General features: G+C 41.9%; 1 protein-coding gene across 1 annotated transcript; it reads right to left on the reverse strand.

The window, feature by feature from the left end:
• Positions 1-695: 695 nt before the first annotated feature.
• fbxo3 (F-box protein 3) lies at positions 696-13,720 on the reverse strand. Its single transcript, XM_077002931.1, has 11 exons — positions 13,576-13,720; positions 12,791-12,880; positions 12,514-12,677; positions 12,193-12,307; positions 10,346-10,550; positions 9,775-9,820; positions 9,215-9,299; positions 5,076-5,198; positions 3,812-3,927; positions 3,384-3,574; positions 696-3,303 (listed from the first exon to the last, which is right to left on the reverse strand). The coding sequence occupies exons 1-11, from the start codon at positions 13,665-13,667 to the stop codon at positions 3,109-3,111; spliced, it is 1,422 nt and encodes a 473-aa protein (XP_076859046.1). The 5' UTR covers positions 13,668-13,720; the 3' UTR covers positions 696-3,108.
• Positions 13,721-14,645: the final 925 nt, after the last annotated feature.

A 14,645-nucleotide genomic window follows, 5' to 3' on the forward strand; every position in this document is an offset into this window, starting at 1 on the left:
TTCAAATGTGGCTCCTTTTTTGTCAGCAAGAAGACAGTCTAACTGAGCACGTGCACAGTGAGTGTAATCACTCTAGCTTGTTTCTGTTTGGAGGAATTCAAGGTGTTACAACCATCCCATGTTACAACTGTCCCTGGTCTCCCCTACATTGGATTAAATTTACTAACGTTACGTTCTCTGTTCACACTTAGCCTTTTTCTACGCCCCACTTGCTGTAGCTGACAAAGGCTACATTGCACTGCCCTTTATGTCACACAGTAATACCCGACTCTGTTGAGACAACTATTAGTAATATTGAAAACACCAAAAATTTAGTTTTTATGTCTACATGAACTAAAACCATGTTTTGTCATCGTCACATTTGTTACCACTGTCAAGTATGGCACCTCTTGCGCTCATGTTGGGAATCAATCAAGAAGATTTTAAGAAAAAAATCAGAAATCAATTAAATTAACTTGGTCACACCATCTTTTCACGCTCTCTACAGAAACTATGTTTTAATTAATTTTCCACGAAGATGAATCGCTTGTAACTCATAGACCTTATAAGCATAGCCTGTAACTCATTTGTTACCAAGGGTTAATATGAGTTAAACTAACCCTAACCTAAATATCTGTTAAATTATATTTATTACCAAGGGTTACATGTGTTATCTGGTATTTATTACCAAGAGAAACAAGACGCTAACTCTAGGCTTATTTTCAATAATATTTTACAGTTTATACAAAATTATTTTGGGACCAACAATCGTACAATAGACAACCATTAAATCCAATACATTAAATCTAAAAGGTCATTCCATCTTCAGTTCCCACCCTGTTCAGAAAGATCACTTCACATCCTACTCCTACTTACTAGAGATCATATGTTCTCATAGCAAACCAAGAAACATCTCAACTCACACTTATACAAAATATCCACACAACACCCAGACATCACAACAGGCTTCAGACACCTCCACACTTACTGGAAAGATCATGCAATGCAAACTGCTTTTCTCTTATACGATGGCCACACATCCATGTTAAAATTTACTTAAGTTAAATATCAAATGTGCACCACTTCATTGATGTAATGTAGGAATCTGCTTTTTAAAAAGTGGCAGTCATCTTATGTTTGTACAATAATCAACATGAGCAGTTATAAATACATATGAGCAACATAAGGTGAGTACACAGGGGGAGGAGCTTCAGTCCAAAACAAGCAGGACAGAAGTGGGAGGAGCTTCTGTTCAATACAAGAAGGAAAGAAGTGGGAGGATCTTCAATCTAAAGCAAGCAGGAGAGAAGTGGGAGGAGCTTCAGTGCAAAACAAGCAGGAGAGAAGTGGGAGGAGCTTCAGTGCAAAACAAGCAGGAAAGAAGTGGGAGGAGCTTCAGTGCAAAACAAGCAGGAGATAAGTGGGAGGAGCTTCAGCTCAATACAAGCAGGAGAGAAGTGGGAGGAGCTTTAGTTCAAGACAAGTAGGAGAGAAGTGGGAGGAGCTTCAGTCCAAAACAAGAAGCAACACAAAGCAACGTCAGACAAATGAAAACAAAGCCCACTTTATCTCTCCCCCATTACAGAAGCTGGCACCAGCAACCAGAGGAGTCGCTCCTAGTGTTGTGAAAACAATTGTTTGAAGTGTACATGCTGCACACCACTAGGCCTTCTGGAAATGTCCAAATAACTCACACATTCTTCTACAGAGAGGATAAAGCATCTTTTTATGTCAACAACATAATCATCTTATGTAAAGAAATATACAGAATATCCTGTTTATTTGCTCAAACTAAAAAAAAACATACATACAAAACCTCAAAGAACAAAACCAATGAGCCAATCAGAACAGCAGACAGCCCGAAAACCCTATTGCACTGCATATCACAAGAGTAAAGTAACCATTAATTACTAACAAGATCAAAACGTATGTCTATAAGTTACCTCATCAATCACGCTGTCTTCAAGAGAAGATTCACAGATGGTTACAGACAGAGCACAGCCTTATCTACACACCTGTGTGTGTGGTGGGGCACACCTGAATCCAGTTTAGTGTGTGTGTGTGTGTGTGTGTGTGTGTGTGTGTGTGTGTGTGTGTGTGTGTGTGTGTGTGTGTGTGTGTATAAACTGAGTGATATGCAAATTGAGTCATGACCTTGTTGGAAACATTCCTTTGTGGTTCTAATGCCACTCAAGATAAACACGCACACACAAGTTCTTGCAGCTTACGCAGTATCTCCTGTTATTTCCATGATCCTGAGTGTTGCCAGAAGTTATACTGTCAGAATAGTGTGCCAACTAGGCAGTACTGAATAGTTTATACATGCCAGTTCAGGAGTAATGCTGTATTTGCAGTAATGCTGTATTTGCAGTGATATACTGCAGGGAGTTTAGTTGCTGTAACTTTGTTATCATGCCTACAGAAAGTTGTTTTTGTGAAGAAGGTGGAGATGACGGAGCAGGAGGCATGCAGAACACCACGGGTGGATGTGCTCAGAGCATTCACAACGCACACGCACACGCACACACACACACACACACACACACACACACACACACACACACACACAATAATAACACACACACACACACACACACACACACACACACACACACACACACACAATAATAACACACACACACACACGCACGCACGCACGCACACACACACACGCACACACACACACACACACACACACACACACACACACACACACAAACACACGCCATAATCTCATACCACACAAGGATCTTCTTACAACAATATGTGAGTGCTGGTTCGAGTGTTTCAAACATTTTATAAATAGTGGCAGTCTGTTTCTTTTTGGTTTAGTGTAAAGCTCCTGAAACCAGCATATAGAAAACAAAAGCCCACTGGTCAGGCGTGTGTGTGTGTTTGTGTGAGAGAGAGATTACGTGTTTCTGGGTAATTACTTGAACACTGCAACTGTAGTATCACACCGCCTCTCTCACTCTTTGACATTGCTGTGAGCGTGCACACACGTACACACACACACACACACACACACACACACACACACACACACACACACACACACAGGCTGGAAGGTTCATGAGGGGGCAGACACAAAGCCTTTCATATAATAAACAATGGAAGTCTAAGCATCACTCATTTGTTCTTGGGCTTCTGTGAGTGTGTGTGTGTGTGTGTGTGCGTGTGTGTGCGTGAGCTGTCCCCATGGCTACCGAGCTGCTCCTCCTCGTAGTCATCGGTGTCTGTGGAGTTGTCGTTGTTGAAGAGGGCGACAGACTCGTCGCTCACAGGGCTGTGAGGGGATGTGGACCTCTGGGGAGACAGCGCCCCCTGGAGGGAGCAGGGGAACATGAACTGTATCACACACAATGTAAAAAGAGCAATGAAACGGAGGGAGCATGCTGTCGTACCGATCGTACTGCGGACTCGCGGAAAGGCGGGCAGACCATGTGGAATCTGGGAATGGACACCTCGAACACCTCCTCCTTGTTCTTGAGCTGGTGGAAGGTGTAGTGACCCTCCATGTGCTCAGATGTGGTGGAGAAGGTTGTGCAGCTAGCATACTCATGCACTTTACCAGGAGTCATCACTGGAAACTCGCCTACACACACACACACACACACACACACACACACACACACACACACGCGCATACACACAGGGGTCATCACTAGAAACTCTATAAGCCTCCACACTCAAGCGATATTTTAGAGTAAAATTCTAATTCAACACTTTTAAAGGATTTCCCTAAAGTGAAGCATTACACCATCACACATTACCCATTAAGTTTTGCTCTAGTTACATTATGTTTGTTATGCACTGAAACCTCGTGTCTCACCCACGACCCCGGGGCCCCGGACCTCCTCCACGTTGCCGTTGGCATTGGTGATCTTCCAGTATCGACTGTCCAACTGACACGCGCTCTCAGGCAGTGCCGACCGCGCCATCTCGATCCTGACCAGGCGGAAGCAGGTGGGGGTCAAAGGGCAGTATTCAGAGACCACTCTGAAACCTTAACTACTAAAGGTTCAACGTGTACAACCTGCATTTTTATTTCTAGCATGTCACGGAAGACACTTAATTATAGGTACTGAATTAGTGTGCACCGCCATCCCACTCCGCCCACAGCACCGCCCACAGCACCGCCCACAGCACTGCACACTCATACTGCTGACTTTGCTGAATAGTTTATTTTGTATTGATCTGTTTAGCTGCCAGTGAGCTTGGTGACTTTGTTAGTTGTTGGAAATTATATTTTAATCCCTTTATATTTTGCTAGTATTACAGTATTAATCAAACTGCTTATTTTAAATCCCTTTATATTTTGCTAGCATTAAAGTATTAATCACACTTCTTAAGATCAACATTGTAATCCCTTTATATTTTGCATACATTACAGTGTTAATCAAATTGCTTATTATCAAAAGTGTCTTAGAATATGCTTGTCTGCCCTTTTACATATTCTAAGTGCATGCAGATGAAAGCTGGAAAAATCAGGAAGCCTCCGTAGGTGCACTTGACATTTGCAAACCAAGAAGTGAGAACATCGCTTTCAGTTCTAAAGAAGAAATGTATGTGTCTTTGACGTCTGTAACCTCTGTGCAAACCCAAGGTGTATAAGTTGGTGGATTACAACCCCAAGATGTGAAACAAGTTTCACGTCTGTGACCTCTGAGGTGTGAAAATTGCTATAGGGTTTAGGAGAAGCAGGATGAGCTCATCTATTGTGAAGACTCAGACAACAGGCAAAATGGTTTTTGGAGAACAAAGTAGAGTGGCTGTAATCTATTTTAAGGAATAGACAGACAAGTTTTCAGGCATTGGGAGATTTCCATCGCAGAGCAGCAATGGTGGGGGCTTATACCCAGATCATACTATAAAGTACAGGAGGAAAAGTGTCTGTTTGACCTGCACACAAAGCTACAGAGTAGAGTAGTTAGTCTTTTGTGTATTCTCTCCAGAGATTCTGTATTTTTATATGCTTTTAATAAAAGGTTAAAGACAAGACTGGTGATCTTCCTTTTGCATCAACGAACATGCTGCCCTAAGGTGGAAGGGGATCAAAGTGCATCAGTGTGTAACGTAATCATGCAGCGTTTCACCTGATCCTGTATGTAAAGAAGAAGTGGGGGGGATGGACAGAGCTGAGTTCAGGCAGAAAGGAGGTGGACACGGACACAGTGATGTCCCCAGTGGTGGACACGCATGTCTTATCGTGGACATACCTAACAAACAACAACCAATCAGCAAAATTACAAACATGAATCAACAAGACTCCACTGATCATTCTCCTGTGTGTACTGTGCTGGTATCTGCTTCTGGAAGGGGACTGAACTTGTGAATCACTAACTTCATGCACTCAGTTTTCTTTGGAGACTGGGCGATACTTGACCATTAAGAAAGATGCTAAAATAGACTTAAATAACAATAAAATACATAAATGTGTGTGTGTATACACACACACACACACACACACACACACACAGTCCCTGATATAAGTTATGTCACTTATCCATGTTGTGGAATTCATTGATTGGTTTTAGAAATGACTCATATGAAAGCTGAAGCCCTCCCAAATGAGATTTAATTTATGAAAATAAATTTGCTTCACTGCAGAAATATTGATCATTTAATCACAGAAAGGTCAGATTTTGGCAAGACAAAAGTTTTGTCGCCTTGTCATATAATGCACCCAATCCTAGTTTACAGTCTCACCTGTGCTCACTAATTGATTGGTTAATTAGTGGGTGTGTATAAAAAGGACTCCAGCACCCCAGACCTTCACTTGCACTGCAACTTGACCTCTGACAACATCCAAAAATCCATCCTGTGACCAAAGCCTTGATTATCAAGATGCTGAAGACCAAATCCACTGCAGAGGTGGCTGGCACCGTTAATGTGTCTCAGCGTCAAGTACAAAGAATTAAAAAAAGATTTGGAGAAACTGGAGATGTTTTTGACAAGCCCAGGTCCGGCAGACCCCACAAGACAACTGCTCGGGAGGAAAGTTTGTTGGTTAGAAAATCCAAAGCCAGTCCCTCTTCCACTGCAGCAGAGCTCCACCAGGCCTGGTCACCTCAAGTCCCTGTGTCAACTAGAACAGTTTGTAGGATTCTGTCTCGAAATGGCTTCCAAGGTCGAATCAGTGCCCAGAAGCCAGCACTAAACAAAAGGCAGGTAAAAAACCATGTGGCATTTGCCAAGGCCCACAACCTGCTAAACAGATGGACGCTGGAAAAACACAGCCGCCGCAAATACTGCAGGAGACCTACTGGAGCCCTTATGGAACCAAGATTCACCCAGAAAACAGTCAAGTTTGGTGGTGGAAAGATCATGGTCTGGTGTTACATTCAGTATGGGGGTGTGCGAAACATTTGCAAGGTGGAAGGCAATATCAATAGCCTAAAATATCAAGAAGTATTAACTACATCTTACATTCCCAATCATAAAAGGGGTCAAATTTTGCAGCAGGATGGTGCTCCATCTCATACATCAAAGTTCCTCAAGGTGAAGAAGATCAATGTGCTCCAGGACTGGCCAGCCCAGTCACCAGACATGAACATCATTGAGCATGTTTGGGGTAGGATGAAAGAGGAAGCTTGGAAGACAAAACCAAAGAATTTTGATTAACTCTGGGAGGCATGTAAGACTGTGTTCTTTTCTATTCCGGATGACTTCATCAATAAATTGTATGAATCATTACACAGGTCAACAAAAAAAAATAAATTTACTGGTGTCCAAAATATTTTAATGAATTTGGGATATTTTTGGGGTGCTGATTCTGAATATGCTATCAGTTTTGCCAGATTGGCTCAAGTTTTTGAGATTTTTGGTATCTTATTTATAGCACTTGTTGGTAAATGCGACGCATCATCTCATTAATTTCTTGGGATTAGTACTTGAACTGAGTTCTCAATATAGTTCTCAATATAGTTTTTTGTTAGTGTTCTAAAAGTTTGTTCATAGCTTGATTTTTGCACTAACTTTATGTTGTTGTCTGTTTTCCAGTGAAAAGCATGAACTCATCAAGAAGTTGTCTTAACGATCCAGACACATTCTGTTACATTTGTGGTGAATATACACTGCAAAAACATAGAAGAAACATAACAGACTTCATAAAAAAAGTGTATTTGGCCTATTTTAAATAAAATAAAATAAAATAAAGTTAATGCGCGTGTAGCAAATTACGTCTTTTTTTTTTTTTACACATTTCACGAAAAATCTCAAAAACTTGAGCCAATCTGGCAAAACTGATGACATATTCAGAATCAGCACCCCAAAGTTACCCTAAATTCGTTGAAATATCTTTGGCCCCAAAAATGCTGTTGACCTGTGTTATCAGCATGGATGCGGTCCTTCAAGCTAGTGGAAGTCACACAAAATATTAAATATGGCTCTAGTATCACCACGTCATTCACTAGTGTTATGAAGCATATATTTGTATATGAAGTGAATTATTTATTTGATTTTCACCTTACTTTCTGTGGGCGACAAAACTATTGTCTTGCCAAAATCTGACCTTTCTGTGTTCATTAAATGATCAATATTTCTGCAGTAAAGCAAATTTATTTTCATAAATTAAATCTCATTTGGGAGGGTTTCAGCTTTCATATGAGTCATTTCTAAAACCAATTGATGAATTTAAAGTAAGGTTATAAGCTTTTGTTTCCACAACATGGATAAGCGACAGAACTTAAGTCAGGGACTGTATATTAGTGGTGGGCCGCTAACGCCGATAACGGCCCACCACAAATTAAATTTAACTCGCTTGCAGACTGTATATAATTAGGGGTGGGACACGATAAAAATCTCATTTCAGTATTTAACGTGAGAAATATTAATTTAAGTTTGAATGATGAATGAATCAATGAACATAATCATAAACATCTTGTTTATTTTTCCACCAGTCTACTACACAGACCAATAGATGAGTGCAGACAACAAAGCAAACAGTTTTCAGAACACTGGAAATTCTGACCAGAAATGTTGTTTAATTTTGGAAGTTTTGCTCAGGATATTGGAAGAATAAGAAGAATTGAAGTAAATCAGAAGATGTTTTTTAATACCATTTTAGGTGGTATACTTTTTCTTTAATTTCCCAGGCCTCTGCCACAGGCATCTCCATAGTGCCTAGAAGTGGTCTTCTGCATGCTCAAAGCAAATGACTGGATCTTCCATTCATCATCTATAATATGAGCTGTCACACCAAGATAATTCTTGTTGCTAACAGAGGTCCAGTGATCCCCAGTCAGAGCCACATTTGTGGCGCTCTTCACAATAACCTGTTTTACTTCCCTTTCCTCATCATACAGCTGCTGGATTTTCTTTGACATTGTCTTTCTGGACGGCAGTTTGTAACTTGCATCAGTTGACGCAATTTGCAGCACTTCTTGTAAGCCTTTATCTTCGACCACAGAGAGCGAACAACACAAATAATGTGACGCGTCAAGTATAAATGCCTCCGCCGCTCGTGCGAGGTGTGCGGAGTCGCGCTACGGTCACTCGCGAAAGTTTAATCAGTCTTAATGGTCCAATGAAGGTAATTTAAAAACCAGGACATTTCCTCACTTTAAAAAAGCCCGGGATGCCCGGGACAGGATGTGAAATACGGACATGTGCCGGGAAATATGGACGTTTGGTCACCCTATCGTACTAGGAATACATTTAGCAGCTAAGTTATCATTACTGACCTGCGCGTTAGCCCCAACATGTTTTGCGTTGAGGTGGTAATGAAGGGTGGAAGTGCTCCTGTGATAAGCGAACTCCTTCCTGCATAAAATGCAAATAACACTATTTGTGTTTGTACTTCCATCTGGAAGTTTCTTATATTAAAATTTCCCATCCACCAGCGTAGCCTCTTCAGTCATCTCCATCATGATCATCTTATTGTGCGTCCATATAATCTGTATGCCTGGAACTCATGCATGGTGCAAAAGTGTCTCATGCGTTAAATGCGTTAAAATGCGTTAATTTTTTTAGTTCGTTAATTTTCTTAGTTCGTTAATTTTCCTGTAATTAAAGTTAAAGTCCCACCAAATTTATATATATATATAAATTACACACAGATAAAAACGGTCCGCAAGCGAGTTAAATTTAATTAGTGGTGGGCCGTTATCGGCATTAACAGCCCACCACTAATTATATATATATATAACATTTTAAAAGTCTTTCCACTTTAAAACACCTGTGCTCCAGGATAAAAGAAACATCATATGTGTCTATGTTTAACACACTCAGGTACCTGAAGATTTGGTCTCTAATGATGGGGTACTCTCCACTCACTACATTGTGGACGTATGAAGTAAACCATTCAGTAAAGCTGGACCCTGTGGGCACGACAGAGATGAGTTACGCTAAAGCAACAAAGCCAGTTAGATAACACAATCTGCCAGCAACAGGCTGGTACTCCGCCCCTTGGCTGAAGCCATGCCCATCAGCTGGAACTCCGCCCCTGGGCTGTGACACTTGCCCCAGGGTTGTACTCCACCCCTGGGCTGGTACACCCAGCTATGGAGTATAATGACTGACTCAGTGATTTTATTCAGCACCAGAGTGACAGGACTTAACTGACATTAGGTCAGACATTAGCTGCTGATTGCTACCGTAGAATCCCCGCCCCAAAAAATCCTCTTAATAAAGATAAACACATCAAACCCAAAGAGGTCATAAGCTACTCTAACTGCACTGCTGATAGGACAAAACCTAGTCACCGCAGGGCTGCAGGAACTTCACTGTGTGTGTTAGTGTGGTACTAAATGCAGAGCAATGCTTGCCATTTCTCCTGCAAGGTCAGTACTCTACCTGTGATGAACATATCAATAGCAGATGGATCTTGTGCAAGTTGGTCCTGTATGGGGAAAAACATCAAAAACAATAAGATCGGAGTGTAGTGCCACTGTGTGACGACAGCGCCTCCCACTGGCCACTTCATGTTTATATGTGTAAACTGCAGAGCCATCAACACTACTGCACAGACACTTTAGAGCATTTGATCAAAGGAAGTGTGTGTGGGTCTGTGTTAAAACACGCCAGGTAGCAGGAGATGATTATAATGTACATGATTATAATGTGCGTGACTATTATGTGTTCCTCTCATCAGGAACTTCTAGAAGTTTTTGTGCATATTAGTAAGTTTGTGGGTGGGTATGCAAGAGAGAGGGAGTGATAGAGAGGGGGAGAGAGAGAGAGAGAGAGAGAGAGAGAGAGCATGATGGAGAGGGCGAGTGATAGAGATGTAGTGATAGAGAGAGCGATGGATAGAGGGAGTGATAGAGAGGTATTGATACAAAAGGCTAGAAGGAGAGAGAGGGAGTGATAGAAAGAGGAAGAGAGAAGGAGTGACGGAAGGAAGGAGGATGTTGTTGGTGCTAACCGGACAGTGGTAGAAGATCTCGCTGCAGATGCGTCCCTCAGTGCTGGCGAGGGCCATGTACTGGCTGAGGCCCGTGTGGAAGCAGAAGGTGAGGGGCAGACACTGGCGCATGCCCTTCCTCTGCTGGAAACCCCCTGCTGCGGTCTCAATGTCCAGCAGGTCCTCAGAGCGGTAGTGATTGGACAGAGCCATGCTGCCCATCAACCTGGGGGGGCATGGCCAAACCAAGCTAGGAGTTACTGCATGCTTTTGGTTAATCTACACACATTTCTCCAAAACAGATGCTACACATTTAACACGAAGTTGTGTAGTAGATCAGTGGCGTGCACAGACATTTTGGGGGGCAAGTGCTCGGGCGGGCGGGGGGGCACTTTTTAGCGCACTTCATTATAAAAAAAATTACAAGCACATGTTGAATGAAATTTTACTTTTATTTGTAACATTCTCTAAACGTGAGTTTTCAATGGAAAAAGTCACACCGCCAACTGATAAAATCCATATCCAATATTAACTATATTGTTTTTTATATTAACAATATTAACAGTCATTGTTAAGTCCTTCAGTTAACTTATGTTGATCCTCCACTGTTGTTGCATATATTTTACAATTAGTAAATCAATATAGGCCTACAATTAAGACAGTAAAAAGACCAAAAAGTACGAGAAGGAGTTATAGGAGGAGTTATAGGCTACTGAGTGTTGTCATTACACGAATGCAGATGGGCATTTTTCACAGTCAATGGGGAACTTCCCGTTTCTTCTTTCACAAATGAATGTGTTAATTTATGTTGCCTAACAAAACCTATACAACAGTACGTTCAGCTTAACACATAGATTTGCAAACTCTACCTTAATTATTTGTATGTGGTCGTCCTCACATTATCTATCACTGATTTGGGCTAGAGCGACTAGTTTATCAGGTGACCAGTCGGTTAAAATGCTTAGTAGTTTGGTGCTGTATGAGACATTTTACAACACAAGAAAATGATTTCACGTTGGGCTTAGAGGGCAAACGGTACTATTTGACTTGATGTGTATGTGACCTGGCTGGTGGGGACGGGAGAAGAAGTCTATCTGTGAGCGTGTGTGCTGTGCTGAAGACGCTTCCTTCCACTCGCTGAACTGAACTGCTGCTGCAGCCAGGGTTGCCAAATATCCCGCACAAAATCAGTGTAAAACCCACCCTTCAGCAGCCTAAACTAGCCCAAAGCCCAAAGTAGTGAAAAGTTGTCGACGGGGTGGGGTGGCGAGTGTTTAAAATTGAGACAAATTAAGTATTATATCGTGAACGATTCTTTGTGTTGACTTGTAACTCCCGCGGTGGCCCAACTCAAAAGTAGCCCAAAAAAAAGTTGGATTTTCAAAGTAGCCAAATTTGGCGTGAAAACCGCGAACCTGGCAACTATGGCTGCAGCGCATCTGGTGTGTTAAAGGAAGAGAGAGGTCGGGTGTGTGCGAGGTGGTGGCCCATTTCAGGGCATTGTTTTTAATCGCTCAGGTTTTCAAAAGATCAATTCAAACCGACCTAAGTAAAATGTTAATAATAATTATATATTTTTTAAAAACCGAAGTATCAAAAGGGCACTTTCGTTGGCAGAGTTGGTGGTGCTTTAGCACCTGATGTCTATGTGTGCAAGCCACTGTAGTAGATGGTGTTCCAGTGCTGTATTAGATGACGTGTGATTGGTGCTCCAGTGCTGTTTTAGGTGTGGTCAGTTGTGGATGGTGCTCCAGTGCTGTTTTAGGTGTGGTCAGTTGTGGATGGTGCTCCAGTGATGTTTTAGGTGTGGTCAGTTGTGGATGGTGCTCCAGTGATGTTTTAGGTGTGGTTAGTAGTGGAGGCCTCACCCAGGCACCACCAACTTCTGTCCATTGTGTATCCTGTAGGAGCAGCGGTAGTCGTTGGGAAGCTCACATCCAATCTGAGCCTCAATGGCATCCAACTCCTCCTCCTTTGCGCCCTCTAGTGGCACAGAATAGGGAATTAAAGTTTCATTAAAATGTTCAGCAATATTTCACCTATTTTAGTTATCATTGTATTGTTTTGTTTTTGTATTGTCACAATGTCATGAGGACTACCTAGCTGTAACCTGATAAAAGCCAGCCTTGGGCGTCTTAGGGGTCAGTAACCTGGAGAATCTCTAAAACCACGGCGATGTTGGGACTCACCTTTGAGGGAAGCTATCATTCGTGGGCATTTCTGGCCGAGGTAGGACTTCAGGTCATCCCAGGACCTTTTCAGTGTGCTGTAGTGATCAATGTAGCGACCTAGATCTACATAAAACTCCCAGAATAACTCCTTCCAGTTCTGCCCTCGATGAGACTTATCTGCCCTGTTTCAGAAAAGCAGCACCATAACCATCATACACATTCTAACAGACATGGGAAACAAAATGTGTGTTACCACGAACGGCTGCTCAGGTGCTGCAGGGCTTGGCAAACCTACTCCGAGAGGAGCCAGTGCTTCTGGCAAAGCGCCTTCCATAAAGGGTTGTGCCCTGTGAGCTCGTTCAGACGTCGACTAACAAGGCTGCAGCTGAAAGTGGAAGAAGGCAGACAACAGCATCGTTTAAACCGTTACACATATTATATTATTAAATAAATGTAACAAAAAAGCCAATAATAACATATAAAGACAATGTCAATTCGCAGCGCCTTGGTTATGTGAATGTCCTCTTGCGCCGTGGTCAGCTCAGTTATCCAGGTTAGCTCACCGAGCTCTCGTAACTGGGGAATTGGGATGTTTTGATCCGCTCAACCCGGTCTAGTACTGAACAAAAAGCGACGGGTGGCCTCTGTCTCGACGCAACCGCATTTTAAACGCCTTAACCTAACACAAGGGTTTTCTTTTGAGACGTGGTAATCAGTTATCTACTAGCAATATCACACTCAAAAACTTGTTTACATCTGTCGCCTTGGCTGGCTAATTAGACATGAAACACGGTATCCATTTGACTGGCTTGTTAGAGAGATGTGAGTGCAGTAAACACACACATCTACTCTTCAACACTTTAATGGCCCTGAAAATGAACAATAACGCGTAGTGTTTCACTGACAGCCTGTTAGGAGAACACACCAGCTAAGACACAACTAGCACAGCTAGCTAGCGATAGCTATACAGCAGCACCAAACTTTTGTCTTATTTTATATAGATATTGTAGAGCACATGTGCTTTTAAATGTGCCTGTTCCTGCATAAAGTGACAAAGGTAGTCGTGCGCTGAATACTCACCTGACCAAATCTCTGAAGTCAAGAAACGACAAAATCAACAGTAAAGGATCCGAAGGTAAATTGTCCAAGTTTAGCACCATGGACGCCGCCATCTTGATGTCCGATACCAACGGCGGTGTATCGTCCCAGCCAGCCGCGCCGGTATCAAACACTCCATTTCCTGCAATAAAAAGCAAATTAATGATTTAAAAGTCATTCAGTGTAATTTTCTGTATTTTGTTTTTAGATTCCATCACTCACACTTGAAGAGCACCTATGATAAAAAATTACAGATTTCTACATGCATTGCAAGTGTGAAAACCAGCAAAATCTGCAGCGTGTCAAATACTTGTTCTCCACACTGTAGGTCAAATAATAATAATGTCTGTGTGTGTGTGGAGGGGGGGGGGGTTACATGGCAGATACCTTTGCAACTGATCTGACTGACTTGTCCTTCTTTTTAACATCATCAGATGTTTTTTTAAAGCATTTGCAGGCACACCTCTGTCAGTCTTTCTTTAAAATTATAAAAAATCAATAGTTTTCTTAGTTGTATGTAAGGTGAAGGTTGTGACACATTTGTCATATTTGTATTTTTCATTAAAAAAACCCATCATAAAAAAATAAAAAAGCAGTGAGAGGTCCATAAGTGGTTCCCAAATTTTCTGAAAGATATTTCCTTTGTCCTTTAGACAGTAAGTAACCTGTTTCAGTTGCAATGTTTCAGTCATAGTTTTTTTGAACAGGTTGAGTGTTGGAGGCCTTTGCTGGTTCCATTTGAGTGCAAAGGATGCACTTCTTTACTACATATGATATTAAACCAATCCTCTTGACAGACCTGGGATTCAGTGACCTGTCCAGATCAGTACCAAACAGGTAACATAGGGGTGTAAAATGTATTGGAATTTCCAGAGCTTTAACAGTCAAATCATGTATCTCCTTACAAAAATGTTTTAATGCCCCACATAACCAAAAAACATGACTAAATGATCCCAAACATGTTCTACAACAAGATTCCGCTGAAAGTCAAGTTCAGTGAAGCACAGTCCGTATGCGCGACCCCATCTGTACTGGTGGGCGTATCCTAATGA

The sequence above is a fragment of the Brachyhypopomus gauderio genome, chromosome 1 (assembly GCF_052324685.1).
Source record: "Brachyhypopomus gauderio isolate BG-103 chromosome 1, BGAUD_0.2, whole genome shotgun sequence".
In the NCBI taxonomy this organism is placed as follows: domain Eukaryota; kingdom Metazoa; phylum Chordata; class Actinopteri; order Gymnotiformes; family Hypopomidae; genus Brachyhypopomus; species Brachyhypopomus gauderio.

Coding starts and splice junctions, on each gene's coding strand:
- fbxo3 (XM_077002931.1), bottom strand. CDS start 13,667: ATGGCGGCGTCCATGGTGCTAAACTTGGACAATTTACCTTCGGATCCT. Junction 5,199..9,214: donor ATTAGAGACCAAATCTTCAG/GTACCTGAGTGT, acceptor GTTGTTTGTTAG/GTATGTCCACGATAAGACAT. Junction 3,304..3,383: donor GCGAGTCCGCAGTACGATCG/GTACGACAGCAT, acceptor TGCTCCCTCCAG/GGGGCGCTGTCTCCCCAGAG.